Below are 22796 nucleotides of genomic sequence, written 5' to 3'. Positions count from 1 at the left end.
AAGTTTTATTATATGAATAAAAATCTGATCAGGAAATAAATTTTGAATTATTGTACATGTATTTAAAATTATAAAAAAATTAATTTACCTGGATTTTTTGTACCTGTATCGTTTATTTACCTTGTTAATGTCAATAACCAATCAATCAACTAATCTGAAAATTAAATATAATCTGTCTTTTTCAACTTCTATATGTTAATAAACATTGATCCATCAAATTTGTAATCATTTTAGAATTTTCACATTTAAATCCATCGCTGGTTATTAACCTAAAATTGTAAATCAGTTACTTCAACCCATATGTTGGACAGTGGACGTTAAGGTTCTTGATCCATTAAATTACGATTTAAATTAAGTAGTGGACACTATCAGTTTTAGACAGTTAGTCCTTAGGATTTGAATTTTGTCATGTGAACACAACATAGATTGGGAGGTTTATATTCACTGGACACTCACAATTGTTGATATTTGAATGAAAGTTTATCCTAATTTGGAATTAGTCTCTGTAGACAATGACAGTATAACCAGAGAATGGACAGTTTCCAATTTTAATTGGATTCAGTTTCTATCAATGGATTTGAACTAATGAAGTTTCAATTCTGTGATTTATTTTATAATGATACGAGTCATTCAATTCAACTACTGTTCTGGAAGTAAGTTAGCATTTTTTTCTCTTTTTTTATGTTTTCTTCTTTAATGAAGTTATTTTTTGCAGCTATAAATATAATTCTTGTTTGAAATTTAATTTTGAATGAGTTGAACATGTAAACTACTCCACACTTTCTAATCCTGAAGTATTCAGGCCCAAATATTTTAATCATGTTTGTCCCAAACAGACTGAAACATGACGGTAAGTTTGGTCCCAGTCTGTGCTGGAGAGGTCTGTTGTAACCCATATTACATAACTTATCCTAACAGTGAAGTACCTTGCTATAAAGAGGATTAACTATTGTAAATTGCCTTATCCAGATTTAAATTTTAATTTTAAATAAACTTCTGACATTCCTGGAGTTCATTTTTACTAATTAGGAAAATATTATGGGAAGAAAGTATTATGGATTAATTTTCCCACTGTGTGTGTGTCAGAGAGTAATGTGTGAATGCAGGTTTGATCACTGTTATAGCTTACAACTATTCTATTCACAGATAACTTAGCTGTAATTTTTTTGTATGAATTTCATGAGAAACAAATTCAAACTTTTTTGTGGACTTTATTTTATTTTCAAGTTTTCTCAATGGCAGAAATTAATTGATAACAAATTATTTCCTGGTTTTCTGTTTTGAGCATATTTTCAGAAACTTAGGCAAATCATTGTTGCTATTATCCCTATTTACTTTGACAGTGTGAAGACTGACTGAATTATCATTTTGGCCGATGCTTCGCTCTTTCAGGTATTTCCACAAATTTCATGAAAGGAGCAGAGATTCTTACAAATGTCCCTTTCAGTCTGGTCAGTGTCCAATTTACCTGTCAATACATTTCTTGTCCCCTCTGGCCATTTCCGTCACTCTGTCTTTTGTCCTTCTCAGCAGACTTCCTCTCTTCAATTTATCTATCTTTAACAAATTCAAAATTTTAATTATGTGGTTGATAAAGAGATTTTGTAATGAATTAGAATTTAATTGACAAATTATCAGCTGTAGTCATTATCATGGCTAATGTGTTCACTTCATTACACCTCCCCCTTCTGTCAGTTTCTGGGACAGGGTTAATTTATACCCCTTTCTTTGTTAATGTACTGTTATTTCTAAGATAAGGGTAGCAGCAGTAACAGGTAGGACATATTATACAGAATGGCTTTATATTGTTTTTGGTAAAAACTGTGGCAGGGATTCATACTTAAAAGTCCAGGACTTTTCCAAGTTGAAATCAATGGTCCCCTTGAGGTAAACCAAAAGTTTTCAATAAAGTGTCAATGAATTTGATCCATTTATGTCAAGTTATGGAGACTCACATTACAGATTCAAATTTTCTAGTAATAGTTTGCTTAATTTATAACCAACCACACTGTACTTCAAAATATAGTCTTTAGGGTAGATCTATTTAGCAAATCACAGTTTTATAAGAATCTGATTTTCATGGAAGCCCAACACTGTTGAAGAAGTCATAAAAATCTATTCCAAGTTGTTTAAGTGAATTAAAATGTAGGTAATTCCAGATTGTTATTAGCACATGTAAACTATAGGTAATAAAACCCTAAGGTCTGTCTGCTTAACTTATATCCTATTGATTCAAACTTTTCACAATTTTGTGTTAAGAGTAAAACTCCTTTGATTTAGACAAAAGACATGTATTATTTTTCTAAATTATCAGATTTTCAGACTTTGTTGGTAGATTTTGCATTTGATGTTTCATTGTATTTGACATAACATTATGGAATATTGACAATAGTATAACATTAATAGAGTTAGGTTGATTGGATAGTAGATAAGGTAAAGTAGTTGACACCTGGGGATTCAAGGTGTTACAATACAGGTTAGAAGATCTTACTGACCACAGATACCAGATAAAACTGATCAATGATGATTTAGGTAAATAAATTCAGTGTATCTGGATATAAGTTTGATTTGATGAGCTTCTGGATTAAAGAAAGGTAGAGAGAATTTGGTACAGTTTTTTTTTGCATATTATCAAGTGCTAATCAGACCTGGTTTCTATTTACTATAAAGGAAGGTCAACTTCTGTTTCTGCTTTTGAACAAAGAATATTTCATAGTTATCAATTAAGGCTGAACATTTTTAAATAGAAACTGTCAACATATCAAACATGGAACAAAAGAAAATTTTGATTTAATAAATTGACGGAATTTGACATAATTATGACACCTGTAGTTTTAAGCATGATGTTTCCTAGGCTGTTTCAAGCCTAACAAAATATTGTTTTATGTACTAAATATGATATTGAAGATTAATTTATCTTTGTTTTATAATAAATGATGGCTGGCCACCAATGTCACATCGATGACCCACTGATTGGTTGTAATCGCTATTGATGTTTCTAAATGACAAGTTTGTTTTGAAATCCTCTCTCAGAAGGAATCATTACCACAACAGATATGACTGAATGACAAGTTTGTAGTAGTAATCCTCTGCTCAGGAGGAACTATAAAATATAATATCAAGATGTGTAAATTTGGTGACTCACAACTATATGTTTTCTTGAGTTATCTCCCCTTTTGACAGGTGCTCTGCAATTTAACTGTTAACTGGTAGCCCTATTCCACTGTTGAAATAGTATACAAAAAAAGTTTTATTTTATCCATGACAATGTTTGTAAGTATTATTTAACTGGTGCGTAACAAGATTGCTATTTCTGTAGGGGAAATTTCTATGAAGGCATAAGATTATCCAAGTTATTGGGATTAAAAAAGTACAGAACATTGGAACATTTATAAGGTTGTTTGAACTTACTTGGGGAAAGAAATACTTTAGTTTTCAATTGTAATAGACCTTGAAGATTGATATGTGTTTTATTACATTGACATGGATGATCCATCAATAAGATTGCTTTCTGATCACCTCTTTATAATTTAATGATCATTATAAAATCGATAAGACAGTTGGGAAGAATGACAATGTACCAAAGTCTGGGAAAAAAACAAATATTTGTACCACCTCATGTTGGTTTTATAGATACATATATATTAAAATTTGTCATTTATGAAGATTTTAGCAGGTGTAATGTATAGTTAACAAGGTTTTCATGTCAAAAAGAAATTTGATAAAAGTTTGGATAATTATAATATTACCATTATAATAATTATTGAATTTATATAGGTAATTATAAAGTAGGAAAATTTGATATTTTTTTGGTTGATTGATGACTTGTTTTTGCACCTCACCATAACATAAAGACCTGGCTGTTTTATAGATCAATGTTTCTATTGTATGTATGACCCATGTACCTACACCTCTATGGCAAGGTATAATTTAAAAATTTCATCCACCTTGTTAAGCTAAATTGCTAATAGGTTAAAAACTGGTAAAGTTCTAAAGGTTTTCTCTTACAGTCAACAAACAGAATAATAACACCTACATTCAACCCTGTATATAAACTAAGTCTTCAGGACAAGGTTGGCATCTTTTTTAATGACTTGCAATGAAAGTTTATTTCATGATAAAAATAATGTTTTCCTTATTATAACAGGAAACATCTTAGCTTTCATTTTCAACTGAAAAATTGCCTCAATTTCTTATTTGGATCTCTTAGTAATTTTGTAGAAGAACATTCATTTTAATTAAAAACACCAGCAGGAGTTTGATTTCTAAGGATTATTTTGATAAATAGACAACAGTAGAAAAATCATTATGTCCTAAACCACTGCCGTTCTAATGGTATTGCTTTGTTATGCATTGTAGAATATTGGGATAAGATTTCAGGAAGTAAAGGGAAATTCTGTTACCATATCAAATTTCTTCATATTGTTTCAAAGAACCAGGGTTTTATTGATGCAAAGAGAGTAGCCCACATAATATTAATTCCAAAAACTGAAATCAATGTAATTCTTTATAGAGCAACTTTTGTAAAGATCAAAGATAAAAGAAAGAGATAAAATGCATTGGACTCAGGTGGAGTCTACAACTGGACTAATTGAAAAGCGTGTTGATTTGTCGTTCAGTATAATACAAAAAAAACCATCTAAATCCTAGGATTTGTTTCTAACAAATCAGTATGATGGTGGAGTTAAAGTTTATCTCTATAATTTATTTGTATATTTGCTTTCTGAAAAACACAAATTTATTTTGATTTCAATAAATATTGACAAGGTATAATTATGTTAACATTATAGTACAATTGTGCTGAAACTTTCAAACTTTAAACATTTATGGATAATCCAAAACTTTTGGCATTAATTCTTTAACCTTTCATGAAATTTTGTACTTAAGTTACTAAATTACAAGAAAATCCATTCTGACATATATACGTATATCATTTATTAAAATAATTTTCTATTATAAATTCATTAGTAAGGTATTATTACACAATCAGTCCCCCTTTATAAAATCTTACCCAGCATGGCACTGACACCAAATTCACCTAATGCCTAAATAGAGTAATTAATTAAATGTACATTAATTAGCCCACCTATGACCTTATGTCACTGGGAAGTCTTTAATGTCCACCTTAACCTGATAGTAATTGTATTGTTTGTTTGTTTGTACTGGTTTGTGATGAAAGTCTAAGTGGCTATAAACATTGTTGTGAAAAATTAATGAAAAATTTTGAGGACTGTTTGTCTGTAGCTTGGTAGATCAACTAAACTTGTGAAATTTCTGAACTGGTGCATAAAAGTGTCTGCTAAATCCAGCATATGACACTTGAAAGATTACTTCAGTGGGACTAAGGAAATCATACATGTAAGTGATGATAAAAATAGATACTACATGTAATCATTATTTAGTATTTAATCACTATTTTTAATTACACAATTTTAACAGGAACAATTTTAGGATGTACAACCGGATTTTGAACAATAAGTTTGAAGTAGAAAGAGTGGTATAGATCACGGTTTTTCTTAAAGAATGGGTGTATAATAATAGACAAATCATTATACATGATAAAACATTAGGAAATTAATTTTTCTCAAAAATAACTGTACTGTATCAACTGAATGAATTAATACATGACAAGTTGCACAGGCATTTATCAAGAAAAGGAAGTCATTAGTTTACCATATTGACACTACCCTTTTTGGTCAACTTGTCCTGTGTAACATAAGTTAGAAAACTATGTTAAAAATTAATTTATCAATACTGAAATGGCAAGTTAATCTGTGATATATTGGCAGGCCATATACTGATATGTAGAGACTTATCTGCTTATCCCTGCAATTCTTTATGATAAGCCGTAAAGAGCATTATGTTTAAACACTTCATTGACTCAGATTATGTCATTTATTTCAGTTTTTATGAATTGCCATTTTTTTTTATTATATCTAGAAGATAAAATCTTTTTAACAAGTTGGCTCCCAGGGTTTATAGTTTGTGTGGGTTGTTGAAAAATTAACATGTTCTGTTTTTACAAGCCTACTGGGACTAGTGCTGGTCAAAACGAAGGCTTTATAATTGACTTTTTGTACATTAAGGTAAAGATCATTTGGATTTGTTGGATGGAGTTTTTTATGTTAAGTAGCTAAATATAGATAATGATTGATTCATGTGAAATACTACTAGATCATAAGATGCTGAGTTTGTCTTATGTTTAGAACAGGATCATACTTGGAAAGTTCCATGTACTTGTCTTTTTAAGGATGTATATAAAAAGTCAAACTGTGTATATAAAAATAATACCTTTACTTCATATTTCTATCATTCTTAATTTACAGAAAAAAGCTAGTATCTGTATAAGCCATATACTGTATAAGTCTTACAAGTCAGTCTATCCAGCCATTTCTTAACGTAATTCAAATGTTTAATTAATTTTGAATTTAGGACTTTGCACAAAAGCTGAAGTGAAAATTTCTTTGATATATGGAATTTTGAATATTGTCAGTTTAATTTTTATTTTCTTTATTTTCAGGTGGACCAAGGAGCTATTAAAATAATGGTAAAGTAAAGACAGAAAAATGGATAACTTAAAAATTTTCTTCTTCATCATTTCGTCTTATTTTGGACTTATTGTGTGTCAAGCTGGTATTGAGTTACATTACTCCATCCGAGAAGAATTGGAACCTCGTGTCATCGTTGGAAATGTAGGGCAAGACTCAAATCTTTCATCGACCACAGGAATAACATATGTCTTTATCGGAAGTGTTGGTAACTTTGAACTAGAATCAGTGTCTGGTGTGTTAAGTACTAAACGTAAACTAGACAGAGAATCACTGTGCCCTTTTAAGACTGTCTGTGTACAGTGGTTCCGTGTCGGAGCTGCTGCAGGATCAGTCTCCTATAGTATAAATATTACAGTAAATATTATTGATGTCAATGATAACTCTCCATCATTTGAGAAACCCTCAGTAGCATTAAGTCTTAGAGAAAATCTACCTGCAAATACAACGATAACACTGAAGGGAGCTGTTGACCCTGATAGGGGTACAAATAATTCTGTTCAAACTTATGAAATAGTTCCTGATTTTAAAAATATTTTTGCCTTAGACGTTCATCCAAAACTGGATGGATCATCAGATTTGAGTTTGAGAATACTGACTCCTCTTGATTTTGAGACGAAAGACTATTATCAGCTATTTATAGTGGCTAAGGATGGGGGCAACCCACCAAAAACTGGAATGCTTATGGTCAATATTACTGTTACTGATGTTAATGATAATAAGCCAACATTCAGTGGTGAACAATATGACGTCATTATCAACGAAAATATTACCGTTAATCAAGTCTTTCTTACTCTATCTGCTTCTGATGAGGATGAGGGTGACAATGGCAAGGTGAATTATGAGTTAAGTTCACGACAACAAAATCCATCTGTCTCACAGTTGTTTGGGGTCAGAACAGTTTCAGGAACTGTGGGAAATATTGGTGAACTTTTTGTCAAACGCCCATTAACAGTCATACCAGTTGAGCCCTATAAAGTAATTATTGAAGCTACAGACCATGGACAGAATCAACTTAGTAGCCAGGCTGTGATCTCTATAACTGTTTTGGATGTCAATAACAATGATCCGATCATTGAAGTAACATTTGTCAGAGGTAGTGACTATGCACTAGTTAAAGAAAATACATCCAATGGAACTGTTATAGCGTTTGTTCATGTCAATGATGCTGATCAAGGGGTCAATAAAATTGCCTCATGCTCTGTTAACAATGATTACTTCAGGTTAGAAAAATTTGCAGAAAATGAATTTAAAATTGTTGTTCATGGTATGTTGAATAGAGAGGTCATTGATGAACATGTGATTACTGTCACATGTTCTGATGGAGGTACACCTAAAAGGAATAATACCAAAAGTTTTATTGTGCAGGTGGAAGATGTAAATGACAATGCCCCTCAGTTCACAAGGCAACTTTTCAAGGCCAAAGTCACTGAGAATAAACTTCCAAATACGTACATAACAAAGGTTAGTGCTACAGATGCTGATCAAGGATCTAATGCTGTTGTTACGTACCAGCTCAGTCACAGTGTACTTAATGAGTTCTCTATTGAACCTAATACTGGCATCATCAAGAGTAGAATTTCATTTGACAGAGAGAATCGAACACTTTATTCTTTCTTTGTACTTGCAACTGATAATGGAGGAAGCAAGATTTTTACTTCTACAGCCACAGTTGAGATTGACATTGAAGATGAGAATGACAATGCCCCACAATTCTCAAATTATCATTATCGTTTTGATGTTGTAGAAAATCAGAAGGGTTTGATTGGACAAGTGATTGCTGATGATCCTGATGGGCTTGATAATGGTGTTGTCACATTCCGTCTGAAAAACCAAGCAAATTACCTTCCTTTTTCAATGTCAATTGATGGCATGATCACAATAATAGAGGAGCTGGATAGAGAAATGAAGGATCTATATACTTTTGATATTCTTGCAGTTGACCTTGGCATGAACCAACTGACCAGTTCAGCAAAAGTTACAGTCAAAGTTCTTGACCTGAATGACAATGCACCTACCTTTAAATTCCCTAATTCTACAAATAATTCCATTATTCTGGAGTACTTAGCCAATTCTGATACCTTAGTCACAACTTTATCTGCTATTGATCCTGACTTGGGTGATAATGGCTCAGTAAGTTATTCTATTATAAATGGAAATGATGATGAACTGTTCTATTTAGACAGTAAATCAGGAGAAATATTTTTAAAGCGTAAACTACACATTTATGAAATAAGGAACTATGAACTGACTGTTGCTGCACAGGACCAAGGCAGTCCTCAACAAAGTATGCATGAAGTCCTCATCATCAACGTCAAGTTTATTAATGTAACAACTGTTGCTGGTATCAAAGATGTAGGGGCTGGTCAGAACATCATTATTGCTATAGTTATTGGCTGTGTGACTGCACTTCTTTCGATTCTTATAATTATAACAATTTGTGTTATTCGTAAAATGGACTCTCGAAAACATGTTTACAGTGCTACATCTGCTGAACATATGAGAATAGTCGACTTGAAGCGAGGAAGCAGTAATAGATCCTCCTCTTCAAGAGGTTCACAGGACCGCATCATGGATTGTTATGAAGTTCCTAAGAAGGAAGTCAGTTTCTCTATGGATGAAGAACAAGAAAATACCCTGTCGATGACATTCCCTTCAACAGTATCCAACAGTACAGGCCTGGTGACATTCAAATCCAACAGTTCCTTAAATACTCAGGTAATATATACTTTAAAAGTTGTATGTAAGAAATAGTTTAATTCATGTAGTAAGTGTAGCATACTCAATCTTTTCTGGGTGGAAAAAAAATTGACTTTAATGTAATTCTGAAAACTTTAAATAATTAAAATGGAGATACATGTTGGATGGACCACTACCCAATTTTTTACAGTTACCCTTCTACTAGTACAGGATATATTACTTGATCATAAGTCTATTATTTATAAAGATTGATCTTAATATGACAGTTCATTTAGAGTGGCTTGAATGACTATTTCTTGATTTCTTATTTTTGATACCTCATACAAGTGGAAAATGGCTTGTTGGTGACAAACTTTGATGTCATAGTGCCATGACTCCTCTACATACAGAGTAATTTGATTGTCTACATTTTTTGTCATCCATGTCCTGGGTAGGAGGACAGAGAGATGTCTTGGTTCTTAACCTAATATTTATATTTGGTCTATTTCACACATTGGTCCTGTCCACGAAGGAACTTTCATGTCATTCAAACCTGCTATCTCCTGCCATTGTGGTGTTCTTTCCCAATAAATATTGACAATCTGTTCTATATTCACACTAAGGCAATGGTCAAACAAACCTAATCCTATGATATGTGTATCTAGGTGTTTACTAAGACAAAATTAAGGCATATTAGGTTACAACAGTACATGGGATAGCCATACAGTGTGGACGTAATATTTGATAAATAAATCTTTACAATGTGTTGTCCCCACTTTATCGTCTTCGCTAGGTAGTTGATAATTCTACTTTGATAGTATAGTTAGTTTGGTCATTATGAAAGTCGTAAATTTCCTGTCTGACATTGTTTCCTAAAATAGATGACAGAATATTATCTGAATGTTTTTCTCGCTTCCCAGTGCTGCAGGAGAGTTTTCCTGTTAGGTTAAAAGTCTCACAAAAGTATTGTTTAGTTTGTAATTTTGTATGAATTTGATGTTTGCTTTCTAATATGTTTGTGAAGTTCTGTTACTTTTGACATCAAAGACATTTTTGTGATAAAAGGGAAAATATTGGGGCATAGGACCATACCCTAGAAAGTCCTTTTGAATTTGTTTTGCTAACATCTTTTTCTTCATATATTTGAATGGATTAAAAAAATCAAAGTCTTTTTCAGATTATACTTCTAATGAAAATGATCAAAATGTCACAATTTCTACACAATGAGATTTCAGGGCTAGAAAATGAAACAAGCATGAAAAGATATTTCTCTCATATTTTGTTAAAATTCATCATTTCTTCGATAAGACAATTAAAGCCTGCAGATTAATACCTAACAGATACACTCTTAAAAATAAATATTTATAAAAAGCACTATATAGATGTATGTAAGTATGTTTTATTTGAAGCTGATACTTTTATTTTTAAATTCTGTTTTCTTTACAGAATGGTCATGTTCCAAACCACGGTCGTGAGGACAGTTTTACCGACAGACAACAACAGTTAAACAGAATAGCCTCTCTACGTATACAACAACAATATCTACAGAATCAACAGAGTGGTAAAGAGAAATGGAAAATAGCTCAACAGGTACTGGGTAGCATATATTATAGGATTAAGGGTTCAAATTTTCCATGAGGTTTAGATCTCAGTAAACATTATGGTACAATGTACTAATTAGTTACAACACTCTGGGTATATGCACACTAGTTCTTTTTTTAACATATGCAAACAAGTTTGCAGACCTTTTGTCCATATAAATACTCATTGTGAAATATTTCAATAAGTTTAAAAAAAGATATAATTTAGATGATTCAGTCATATTCCTTCTGACTTTCATCACCTATTATAATCACAGTAAATTTAATATTCAAATGTTTCTTCGAATAGCCATTATGGAAAGGCAGATATAATAAAATCTCATAAACTAATGCAGACAATGTACTTGAAGAAAGTGTCTGGGAAGTTAAAGATTAAAAGATGTTCTCATACTGAATTATAAATGAAGGTCTGTGTTTTATAACATGTGGTAAAATTGTTTATTTAATCAGTTATCCTGAGAACTTGATAAGATTTTTTTAAGATGTTTCACACACTAGTGTCTGTGCATTACATTTTTTATTTCATTTTGTTCTTTGGGGAGTCTAGAGTTATCCCCCTTATTCTGACAAACAGCTCTCTAACTCTTAACTTATCTTATTCAACAAGACCTCATTTTTAGCCTACTAAATGTCAGCTCTTTTCATCTTAAATTGCTATTATCATTAAATGTTATGGAAATTTGTCTCGCCTTTGGCATTATGATGTTCCTAATACTTTTAAAATAGTATGTTTATAGTTTACAAATTATAATTATTCCTCCATCACTCTACGTGTTTACGTAACTCATTCTTTTTAATGGGATTCTATTGTTACCGAATTTTTAACAAATGATGTTTGGGAAGGGAACAAAATAAATAATTTTACTAAATTGACTGAAGAAGTTTCATTCCCTCTGGGTGGGAGAACAAGTAAATTTGAAAAAATTGGACATAAATGGCTGTGGGGTATTTTCATTTGATATTCTCTCTGTGATTGCACAATGTTGTCAGTATTTCTAAATTAGAATATTAGATTATTGAGAGATAAAAGATTAAAAAATGAGTTTTCACAAAAAATGTGTTAAAGAGATAACAATTGACAACTTATTTAAATGATTGCATCATAGAAAGTTAATGTTGTTTGATATCAAAGAGAGAGAAGTGCACCTGGAGGTTCCTTGGGATATGATCTTAAACCAATATAATTGTTAATGAGTTTGGCTTAAAGCTGAAAGGTGGCACACTTTTAATTTTAGGAGCATGTGTTTTGTCTTAATATTGTAAATCATCTGGTCGTGTGTAATATAATGATGAATTGTAAGGACCTAATTGTAAGACTTGAAAGCTAAAACATTTTCTCCAATTTGTCTTGGAAAGTTTCTTTTTTAAAAATATTTGTGAGTTGAGTATGATTTTAAATGATGTATGTAAATATTGTTCAATAATTTTGTTAGTTCTGGCAAAATGATTTTGAGTTATTATTGCAATATCTACTAAGTCATCAGAAAGTAAAGACTTGATTATATGATTTTTACTTGTGTCTTTTTTTTAAATTAAAGTAGGTTTATAATCAAACTTGTCATATGTGCAGCATTTAAATCAGTAACTTTTTTCTTTTTTTTAGCAGCAGAAGAGATTGTCACCAGTAGAAAAACATCACTCAGGACACGAAGACAGTGACATGTCAGCAGCATCCACAACTGATAGCGGTAATGGTGGCAGTGATGAGGATATTAGAAATCACCCTCCTGAATCAGGTATGTACATGTATAAATATTACCTGACTTGTTGAACATGACAAAAATGTAATTGATTTGACTAAGAAACTAGTGCTTTTGCTTTAGTAAGCATATATGTATTATGCATTTTTGTGTTTTATTTCTCTAGTCTGAATAATGTAATCAAATGACTGCCAAATCTTAGGTATGCAAGAAAAAAATATATGTATATACATCAGCAAACACTTTTTAGCAGAACTATTCCACATTGGAGTTCTTAGTGGGTACTCTTGCTTTTATTTCAGAAGATTTATAATTTACAAAAAGTTCATAGTTATGTTTACAATTAAAATTCTAAAAAAAGAAAAAAAGTCAAACTTAATATATGTAACTACCTATTAAATGCCATATACAAAGAAATGAATGATTTAATTTGTCTCCAAAATGCATAATTTTTGTTTTTGTTTATAGTTGGACGTCCTGGGTCTGTGTCACCACGCCAACATTCGACAACAGATAGTGCTATTTCTAGAGACTTTAGTGCTTCCAAGCAACCAGCGATGTCCACATTTGGATATCCACCTGGGGGCAGTGGAATGTCCACGTTCCCTCGTAATCTTAATGGTAAAACTGTAAACATGCATAATGTGCGAAATCCTAATGTTCACAGACAAAATGATGGTGCCAAACTCCAAAGACTTCATTCTGACATTTTTCATCCTCATCCAAATCAACAGTATCTGAATATCCCAAAAGTGCCATCAGAAGCAAGGGGGTCTCATGGAGACCTCTACAGTAATGATTCAAATTTACAACGAGCAAATAGAAACAATAATTTGACTCGCTCATATGAGGATACTCTCGATGATAGTTGTGTTTCACCCAGAGATGAGGATGATCGAGCCACAACTACGTCTGGAAGTTATACTGTAAATCCAGAAGAACTTTGTTCTGAAATCGATGAACTGTTTTTCAAAAGTCGTGGAGATACTGTTGTATAGTGATACTTAGATGAGAGAGATATCAATTATGTATGAATGACAGAGAGAGAGAGAGTTTGATGTTATGGTACTACTGTAATGTGTGATTTTTTATGGAATATGAGTGAGAAGTTAGGAGTCATTTTACGCATGGAGAAGTTTCTAAGTCTTGCCAAACCATTGAGTATTGAAAATGCATACATCACTGCCGAAAATTTATCCAATTAAATTAATCTGTCATAAAAAATATATGTTCATATGTTACTTCTATACATGATGTACAACAGTCTTAATTAGCTTGTGTTGGTTCAGGTAACCATAGAAACCCTTTGTTTTATTTCAAACCTAAGTATAGATTTTGTGTACAAATTACAAAAGTAAATTTTTCTGTGAAACCATTCTAAGATTTCTAAGAAGTTAATCTGAACCATGATTAATAAAATTTATTTTTTTCTGATTATTTTTATAATTGAATGAGAAGGGAAATAACCCAAATAAGCTTCAGGCATACTTTCATTAAATAAAAAACTTTAAATTTAGAGCCTGATTCTAAACAGCAGTAATGCACTAACTATTTGTCAAATATCAATGTGATAAAATTGCATCATCTTTTGAACTTAAATTATTTAAATTTGTTTACATATTGGTTGGTATTGAATGCAGTTTAAAACATGTCATTAAATAATTTTGTATAATATAAAAGCAGATGACCACATTTTATGAATTACCATTTAAATAAAAACTAAGGGTCATCTTCCTAAAAAAAAAATCATATGATGTTCATCAGTTAAATTTATGTACTCCAAGTACTTTAAACATTAAGTAGATTTGACAAACCAAGGTTATGGTACAAAGTCCATCAATCATTTCTTGACATATATTGTTTAAACAATGGACATCACTCCTCAATATTTAACTTTGAACATTTTCAATTATTAAAAAAAACATTAAGAAAGGGAATATAATTTGTGAAAACAAAACCCTTCATTTTAGGTTTGATGTAAATTATTGAGTATTTGTTCATCTAAGAATCATGCAGAGCCAAGTCACAGGTTAATAGATCAAGTATACATTTTTTTTTATTTTATTTGTTATTTAAATTGCTCTAGAGTATTAAAATTAAGAATTTTTAAATTTATTTAGACTGCAATCAAGTTTTTCTTCCAAAAGGAGATACATCTTGTTTTAGTAGTAAATATTTTAACACCAACTGTTAAACTAGGTTTTATGCCACAAAGCTGTGTATCAAAAGTAAAAATATGCAATCATTTTCAATAGAATTGCTTAATTCTATATGTGCATGATTCTTATAAAGACTTGTGCTATACCACAGTATATCAGTATTTTGCACTAAAGTTCACTTCAGTTCAACTCAACTGAAGACCTTTTTTATCAAGATATGCACCTCTGAACAAAAGTTTGAGACTTACAAACAAACTTGCTGGGTTGATACCAATAATTTTGAAATCCATAGTAAATCTGATCTCAGTTTATATTTGCATGTGTTTTTATTAAATGTCATTTGTATTCTAGCAAGCACCAGAGTGCCAGGGGGTTGTCATGGTAACACTGTTGTTCTGATATTGTCCATTTAAAAATGGCCATGTTTTGTTATTGTCTGTTTGTTAAACATTGAAAAAATTGAACATATTTTGTATATGGAAATATTCTTAATAAAACAATAAAAAAACTTTGAAATATCAAATTAAATTTACAGATTGATAGTTCAACTCCCAAAGTTATATCTTATATTATATATTGCTTCTTTTGAGATGAATTAGAAATGCAGTTGTCCTGTATAGTTACAATTTTGACCTAAAACTAAAAACAGACTTTAATTAAAGTCAGTGGAACCATAGGTGGTAGGTATACATTGCCCACTGGTGTTAAATATCTCACGAAATAAAACAAAAGGATAATTCAGAGTCATCTAAATCCAAACTCACAACAGTAAATCAAATTGTCATGACTACCATAAGACCATATGTGTGTGTGTGTGTATTCATTAGTCTTGAGATGATATATTTCTATTATGAAACTAAGAAGTTTACAATTGGAAAATTAAAACCATCATCTTAGAGGAATCTCACCCACAGTGTCAATGTTTGGACTTTCCTACAAGTCGGTTTCCAGAATGCATAATTTGCAAATCCTGGATTACTTTTATTTTGTATGTACACGTGCATTAAGTACTGGCATTCCATTGAGAGTCTTAGTTATTTCTAGATCAATGTGTTTGAATATACTTAACCAAGTGCAAATGTACTTTGTACTCATTAGGACAGGTTTTCATGTTTTATCGCCAAGTTGCGTTAAAAAAAACTTTTAAAAGTGCTTTATTTAAAATCTTCCTGTTAGAACTGGTAACCTCTGATTCAACAAATCGGAAATCATTACGTGTAGATGTTCATTATACATTCTACGCTGTGACTTTAAATACTTCGAGTACATGTACATGTATATTACACAGAGGGAAAACAGTAGAATTGTGGAAAATTATGCTTACAAACATGAAAGAACAGGGGGTATGGGGATGAGTCCTAGTTCGGATACATACACCATAGACTAGAAGTAATCTCTGTTTTTAATTTTTGACCGAGTTTTATTTTTGGATAAAATTCGGTATTCCACCATTTTTTTATTTAGTTCTGACATTTTCCCGAAACTCGATTTTACTTGCCTTCAGAACGCATTCTTCAGATTTTTTCACTTAAATTGTTGACGTTTTCGTCATGCATGTTGGTCCTGTTCAAAGTTTTATTTGTATTCTATGAAACTGTTTTATTTACATCGCCTTATATGGAGAGATGTTTCCATAAACAAAGAAATAGCTTCATTGATAGACTTTAAGGGATAACGTGATGTCGAATTGTCATATGTTTTTAATAATTATTCCAGGCAATAACCACTTTAGAATTAAAAAAAAATACGTGAAGTACCAATCATATGATCGAATGTTAAAAAAAAACAACAAAAATACCGAAGGAAATAACCCTTTGCACACGGCACTCTTTACAGTAATGTTGTGGACATCGGCTCTGGAAGTCTAACAATGTTTTTATGCACACGACACCTAATCTAAGAGAATCAAACCAAACTAAGTCAGACAGTGCTCATATCATGGCAACACACGATATTTGAAAGTCCCTTATTCTGTTAATGTATTGTTTGTCGATTTAACCCACTTCCCAGTACTGGTCAATGCCGTGACATATTGTTGTTTAGAAATGTACATAATACAGAAATGGAGGACTAATTTACTTATGACTTATTCATGATTTTGAACTCTTCGGACACATCTTCTTATCGTTCGCCATTACACTTGAATGCCAGTCTCCTCAACAAATCTCGCCGTCTTCTGTAGGTCTTCCACAGAGTGCTGAAGACGGAAGTGTTGGACGATACAGAGCACTCGAACAGACAACAACACCACGCACAAACAGCCAAAATGACACTTCCGACACATTAAAGCGATAGATTGGAGGTAGACTAGGGGTCTGCGGCCTTTCCTTTTTGGCACTGCTTTAAAGTCTGAGAACGCATGAAAAGCTCAGGAGTTTGAGGAATTACATTTACAATATGATCTGACTTTCACAAATGACAAACACTATACCCGTTGAGCCAAATACATAATTTCCTTTGATTAAAATTGCTGAAATATGATTTCTTTTCTTAGCTGAACAATTTAAAGAAAACAACGTTCAAATATAGTTTACATATATTGACTTTTGATGTCCTTCCCTTATCTGCAATATTCAGATTCTTAGTTCGATTCGTTTGCACTGACAAATGTGCATGTGTAATTAAATAGTGTTCACTTAGTGCAAGTGAAATAAATTAAGAAAAAAATATATAGAGTGGTTAGTAGAACAAAAAAATGGATGTTGAAATTTAAACAATCGTACATGTGTAGTGCTTTAAACGAAAAAAAAACAAAAAAAAAAACGGTGTTTTTATGATTATAGTACAAGAATTTTACCCTTTATCGGATCTAGTATAAAAATAACTTTTGGATAAAAATTAACTCCATCAAGATAACCTGCCGGTCGGTTCCTATCTGGACAAAAAGAAGAGGGTTCATGTTCAGATGTTTCAATATATTTATGTTTCGAGATATGTTATACGAAATAAGAAAACTGGCGCAAAAGTATGACTGGTGTAAAAGAGTCTCTTAGTGGCACAAAATGAGATCACCCAACATTTCTGTGTCCTACAACCATGTTTTTGTAAAAAGTTTATTCTACTAAAGAGGCGTTCATGCAGCCACAAAGAATAGCCCCGCAGTTTAGGTGTGCATCATTTGGATAAGATTTTATGGAAATATTTCAACAGGAAATTAGAAGATCTATATTCAATATAGTTTTATAAATCACGTATCATATCCCACGAGACCTAACATAGTGTTCTTCCCTTCCTAAATGCAAGACAGAAATCAATTCTATTTTTTTACTTCCACTATCATAATACATTTTAATGAATGGGTTCAAAAAATATGCAGATAAACACTAAGTAACATTTTGAACCACTTTAAATAAAGATAGTTCAAAATAGCTTCCATCGGTGTTGATAATATAAAAAAGTCATCAAAATCAATGGCCTCAATATAAATATTCTTTACCAAAATGTGAGCAGTACTGCACACGATGGTAATCAGTCCTTTGATACATTAAAATATATTTATGATATACATTCAATTGGAAGTCAGATATTTTCCTTTTTCAAACGCCTAAATTATGGATCATGTCTTTCTCATTGATGTCGTCATAGAAATTCTCACTTTTTCTGACACTAGTTTTCATCTTTTCCATTATAGCAGGTACATCCAGCCTTGGAAACGTCGGTAATCCTCCTTTCCATACTCTGATTCTCCCGGCCAACCATTCCCTTTTCCTACAGGCAGCGATTCCAAAGGCTATGGTTAATCCGATGGCGGAGATACAGGACATATAAATGATAACATCGGGGTACCTGGAAGAACATTCCCTATTTTTCATTCGACTTTTTAATGCTGACAAAGAAACATGACAGTAAGTAGTCTTTTCGCAAAATAAATTCATATGAACAGCTCCTATTAAAAACTTACAGACAAAAGATAGTGGAGTGTAATATACATTTGTGTACATCTATAAATATGGAGGGATTCTAATAGATACGGAAATGATACATGTAGTTTCACGAACTTTGCAATTATTTCCTTGTAATTGGTGTCTAGGGTGTGCTGGTGGGCTTTGTTTTTGTGAGACCCAGTTTATAAGCACACAAATGCACATACGAAGGTGATGCGCTAGCGCTAACCCGTCTTACCTTTGGATTCGTGATGGACGCCTAGTTTAATTTCCGCTGTTGAAATGAATAAAAAGACATTTTTGTTATAAACCATAGTCCTCGATGATATACATACGATAAGTAGAAAGCGTTCAATTGACATTTTCAATGAACTATTTTGTCTTTTAAATGATAAAAAGAACCAATAGTTAATTTATGAAACAACTTCAAATATTCACCACGCAAAACATTGTACATTTAGAGTTAAACAGTACCTGTGTTATTTTTAGACGTAGAAACACAACCATCTACAGGATCACATCTACAGAGAAAATTTTAATAACATTATTGGAAGCATAATTAACACCGTTTAGTTTAGACGCAGTGAGTCTAGAAACCACAACACAAATGCAACTTTGCATATAACATATATATATGACCGGGAATCAACCAACTTTAAGAGCATACATTTATTTAAACCAAGTGTTTTTACAATGTGTTGATTTATTTTCTTAATTAAGACCACACAAGAAATGAAGAAGTTACACAAATTCAATATCCTGGCTAGCACAAACTAGTTATTCTACACAAAATAACTACTCGTGAAAAAACTCGTACTTAAGTATACACAGACGTCAGAAAAAAAGGATTATCTATATATAGATCTGTTACCACTATGATAAAAAAGTCGTTGGTAACATTTTAGTTTTAATCGACAACTGTGTGAAGGCACGGTAGGACTGAAGTAAAACAATGAAATTAACTATTAATAACACATCATTGCTTCGAAGATTCGAAATTCTTATCAAAAGAAAATTTCAGACGGATTACTGCTTTCCAGTTACCTCTGGATCGGTCCACATTCACATGTCTCTGTACAACCTACTACATAAGAACCATTTGAACAGTTGACGCATATCATACCTAGGCTTTCATTGAAATAAGATTCAGGTTTGCATCCGAAAAATAATTAAAAAAAAACTCAGACGTTGCAGAGGCACTTTCCACCTAAATGAAACATTTGTTTTGTCTCTGCAGATAAAGCACTAAATGACAATCGTAAAAGTCCCTAATTTTATAATTAGTTTCATAATGAAACTTGAAATGTGAAGGCGACAAGGAGTCCAATATTTCCGGAAACAAAGGTTAAGAAAGACAAAAACGTATATAATCACAACTCGATCCAATTTTCCTTTGTTTTTTTCCCACGAGAGACGAATAGTATGATGTTTTTTTTGTATTGGTTACCTAAATTTAACAAATTCCCATATAGAAGAGTTTGCCATTTGACGACGCATCCGCTTTTATTCGTCAAATTAATACGCAAGAAATAATGCGTAATATAAAATAGCACTCACCACATTTTGGAATGGTCTAACTCAATTAGCGGATGCCAACAAAAATAGACCGTTAGATTTATATTACCCACTCTGTAATAAAGAAATAGTTAAATTGACAAAGTTGCAACAACAAAAAATGAATAGCATTAAAACTTTGGCTTCTAACCCTAAAATATGACAGAATTGCATTTAATTCTGAAAACTAAAAAAAACTTCTATTTCTATTGGATGCATTTTTATTTCACCAATTTTTATACATGCATAAAACAAGACATACATGAATACAGCGCTGATCTTTGTCTGGTCTTTGTCCCTGGATTACATTCTTTTGATTACCGCTATAACCTTGGTTCCCTTGATAACTCTTTCTGAAAAAATACACTTAAGCCGGAAATCTGTATTAATTTTAAACATTCTTAACATCGAATTAAAGGAAAATAAACTTAACGCCTTGTTACAGTTTTCACTTACCAAATATATTTCTAAATAAGACAGCTTGTTTGTCTTTAAACCTTTTCAGTTATAGCAAGAATAGTTATCGTTTACATATGTATAAGATATAATATATATCGATTGGAACGACGGGAAAGACGCCTTGCTATGTTTGCACTTCAAATTCAACACGCATAATTAGTACGGCACCAGCCATAGCTGTCATATATACCTGCTGCTACAAACCTTTACAAGAGGTAATAATACAACAACATTCATAAACTGAACACGTTCACAGCAGCAAACTTTATTGTAAAATAGAAATGCTCTGTAATTCCTAAGCAGTTATTAATTGTCATAGCACCTCTTACCATATTAAATATGATCAAAGTTTGTTCTGTTCACAATATGCTTTACCTTCTTCGTCTGGAACATATGTTCACTCCCAAAACCACAGTAATATATACAGCCAAGTAAATGCATGTATTGATGAAATCAAAACTGGCCATATTAATGTGCTGTTAGTTAAGGAAACATTTGACTTGTTTATCCATTTTATGACGGCGGATATAAGAAAGGAAATGGCGTTCAAATTGTTTCCTCCTTTACCACAAAAAAGACACGAGACGAGCAGGATTATATAAAGCAACCCAAACAGTGGAATCATGGACGAATGGATATTTTAGATAATATCAAGTTTTACAACCACGCCTCCCCCCCCCCAAAAAAAAAGCAAAAACAAAACAAAAACAAACAAAAACAAAACAAAAACAAAAACAAAAAAAAATACCAAAAACGATGAAATAGGAGAAGCAAATGTAAGAAAAAATAATCTTAAAGAAATAATTTAAGTACAAAAGCCGAAAAAAACATAGAAAAACGAAACATACATGATTTAAACAAAGCTGGAAAGGTATTGGAGAGGGTAAATTGGTGGTTGAATTTGCTTAGTAAGTATCATTTGAAAAAATAAGCTTATTTGACATTGCTGATATGAAACCAGAGGTACTGATTAACTTACCAGGAAATTCATTCAAGATGGAAATCAGGTGAAGTGAAATGCACGTAAAAAATTATCTAATTTTAATATATAACTAGTGATTCGAATTTATGTCTCTAACAGTTGTCTCAAGAAGGTGATACTTGAAATATTCTTTCCCTTCGAGATATAATAAACCGCAAAAAAGTTATTTATAGGATTAAATAGCTATTTTCGGTCTCTCATGCATGTATGAACGGATCTCGGAGCTCCCAAACTCAATGAACGGCCGAAGGAAAGACGGAAATTAATTGTTTAATCCTTATAATTCTATCCCATTATTTGGGAACTATTTTTTTTATATGTGTTGAATCAGTAAATGTATTTATAAAATCTATTCTGGGAAAATTTAATTTTGGGGCGAAAATACTGGTAGTTAGATTTTAAGCATTTCTTTCCCCGAGCTGAAAATTACCATCTGTAAACAAACTTGACCGGTAAAATAAAAATCGATGTGGATGTAATAAACTTTTCTTTAAGTAACGGCTATATTATGCCGTTTAGTTCGTTGCCACACTCTTTTGAACTACACGGCGGCCATATTGGTTTCAATTTGTATGTATGAACGATCTGGCGATGCTCACGCACGTATGACCTTTCTGGCAAAGACGATCCCGGCCAATCAAAAACGACTATATGCATGAAGAATCTCACGATTAGAATTATTACATAAGGATTCCTTAACTTTATTTAGAGCAAAAGATAAAAAAGCCAGGATTTTTCTTTCAATAGTTTTAAAAGCAGCTCTTTCAGACGTGAGTGTCTCAGGTGATTCCATTATGATTTTAAACATCAATACTCACACTGAAAAGCATGGTAATATGCTTAGGGACCTTGACACAGGACAACTCAAATTTCTGATTTTGATATTGCAGTTGGTTATACACAGTTTAGAGGCAAAACACTCATTTTCAGATTCCTGGTCCTGCAAGGTACGTAGCCAAGAAATGCTTGTTGACGAGGCATTGGCTGGTTCCAATATTGAATACATCGTATTATCTACTTCCCTGCTGCCAATCTTCAGTCTTCAATCTTCAATCTTCCAAACTAACTGATTCCAATATTAAGTCAGCGGTAAAACGATTATCAATTGCTTCAGGATGCTTTTCTATCCAATATTTTACGGCATTAATACCTAGGTTATGGGGTATATTTGTGTATAGGCTGATAACGTCGAAGCTAACCATTATTGCCTCTTCCCTGACTGTTCTAGGT

At 32.0% G+C, this 22796-nt stretch overlaps 1 protein-coding gene and 1 long non-coding RNA gene across 8 annotated transcripts in view; one reads left to right on the top strand and one right to left on the bottom strand.

The window, feature by feature from the left end:
- LOC148604523 (protocadherin-11 X-linked-like) overlaps positions 1–15215 on the top strand; it is a 62873-nt gene extending 47658 nt beyond the window's left edge. For 3 of the 7 annotated variants that reach the window (XM_088548680.1, XM_088548679.1, XM_088548681.1), the window contains 4 exons: positions 6521–9266; positions 10674–10817; positions 12432–12564; positions 12997–15215. In XM_088548680.1, the coding sequence (XP_088404806.1) occupies positions 6567–9266; positions 10674–10817; positions 12432–12564; positions 12997–13526 (3507 nt within the window). In that variant the 5' untranslated portion in view covers positions 6521–6566 and the 3' untranslated portion in view covers positions 13527–15215. Of the gene's footprint in view, positions 1–6290; positions 6400–6520; positions 9267–10673; positions 10818–12431; positions 12565–12996 lie in introns of those variants that run through there. The other 4 variants (XM_088548685.1, XM_088548683.1, XM_088548682.1 and 1 more) reach the window with 4 other exon arrangements.
- Positions 15216–18423: 3208 nt separating this feature from the next.
- On the bottom strand, positions 18424–21102 carry LOC148604522 (uncharacterized). Its single transcript, XR_015916114.1, has 6 exons — positions 20960–21102; positions 20130–20200; positions 19616–19731; positions 19046–19092; positions 18810–18845; positions 18424–18473 (listed from the first exon to the last, which is right to left on the bottom strand). It is a non-coding gene; the product is annotated as an uncharacterized LOC148604522 (long non-coding RNA).
- Between the last annotated feature and the right edge of the window lie 1694 nt (positions 21103–22796).

The sequence above is a fragment of the Perna viridis genome, chromosome 10, assembly GCF_037379345.1.
Source record: "Perna viridis isolate PV_CMFRI_1.1 ecotype Kerala chromosome 10, ASM3737934v1, whole genome shotgun sequence".
NCBI lineage: Eukaryota > Metazoa > Mollusca > Bivalvia > Mytilida > Mytilidae > Perna > Perna viridis.
This window is presented reverse-complemented; position numbering and strand designations above follow the sequence as displayed.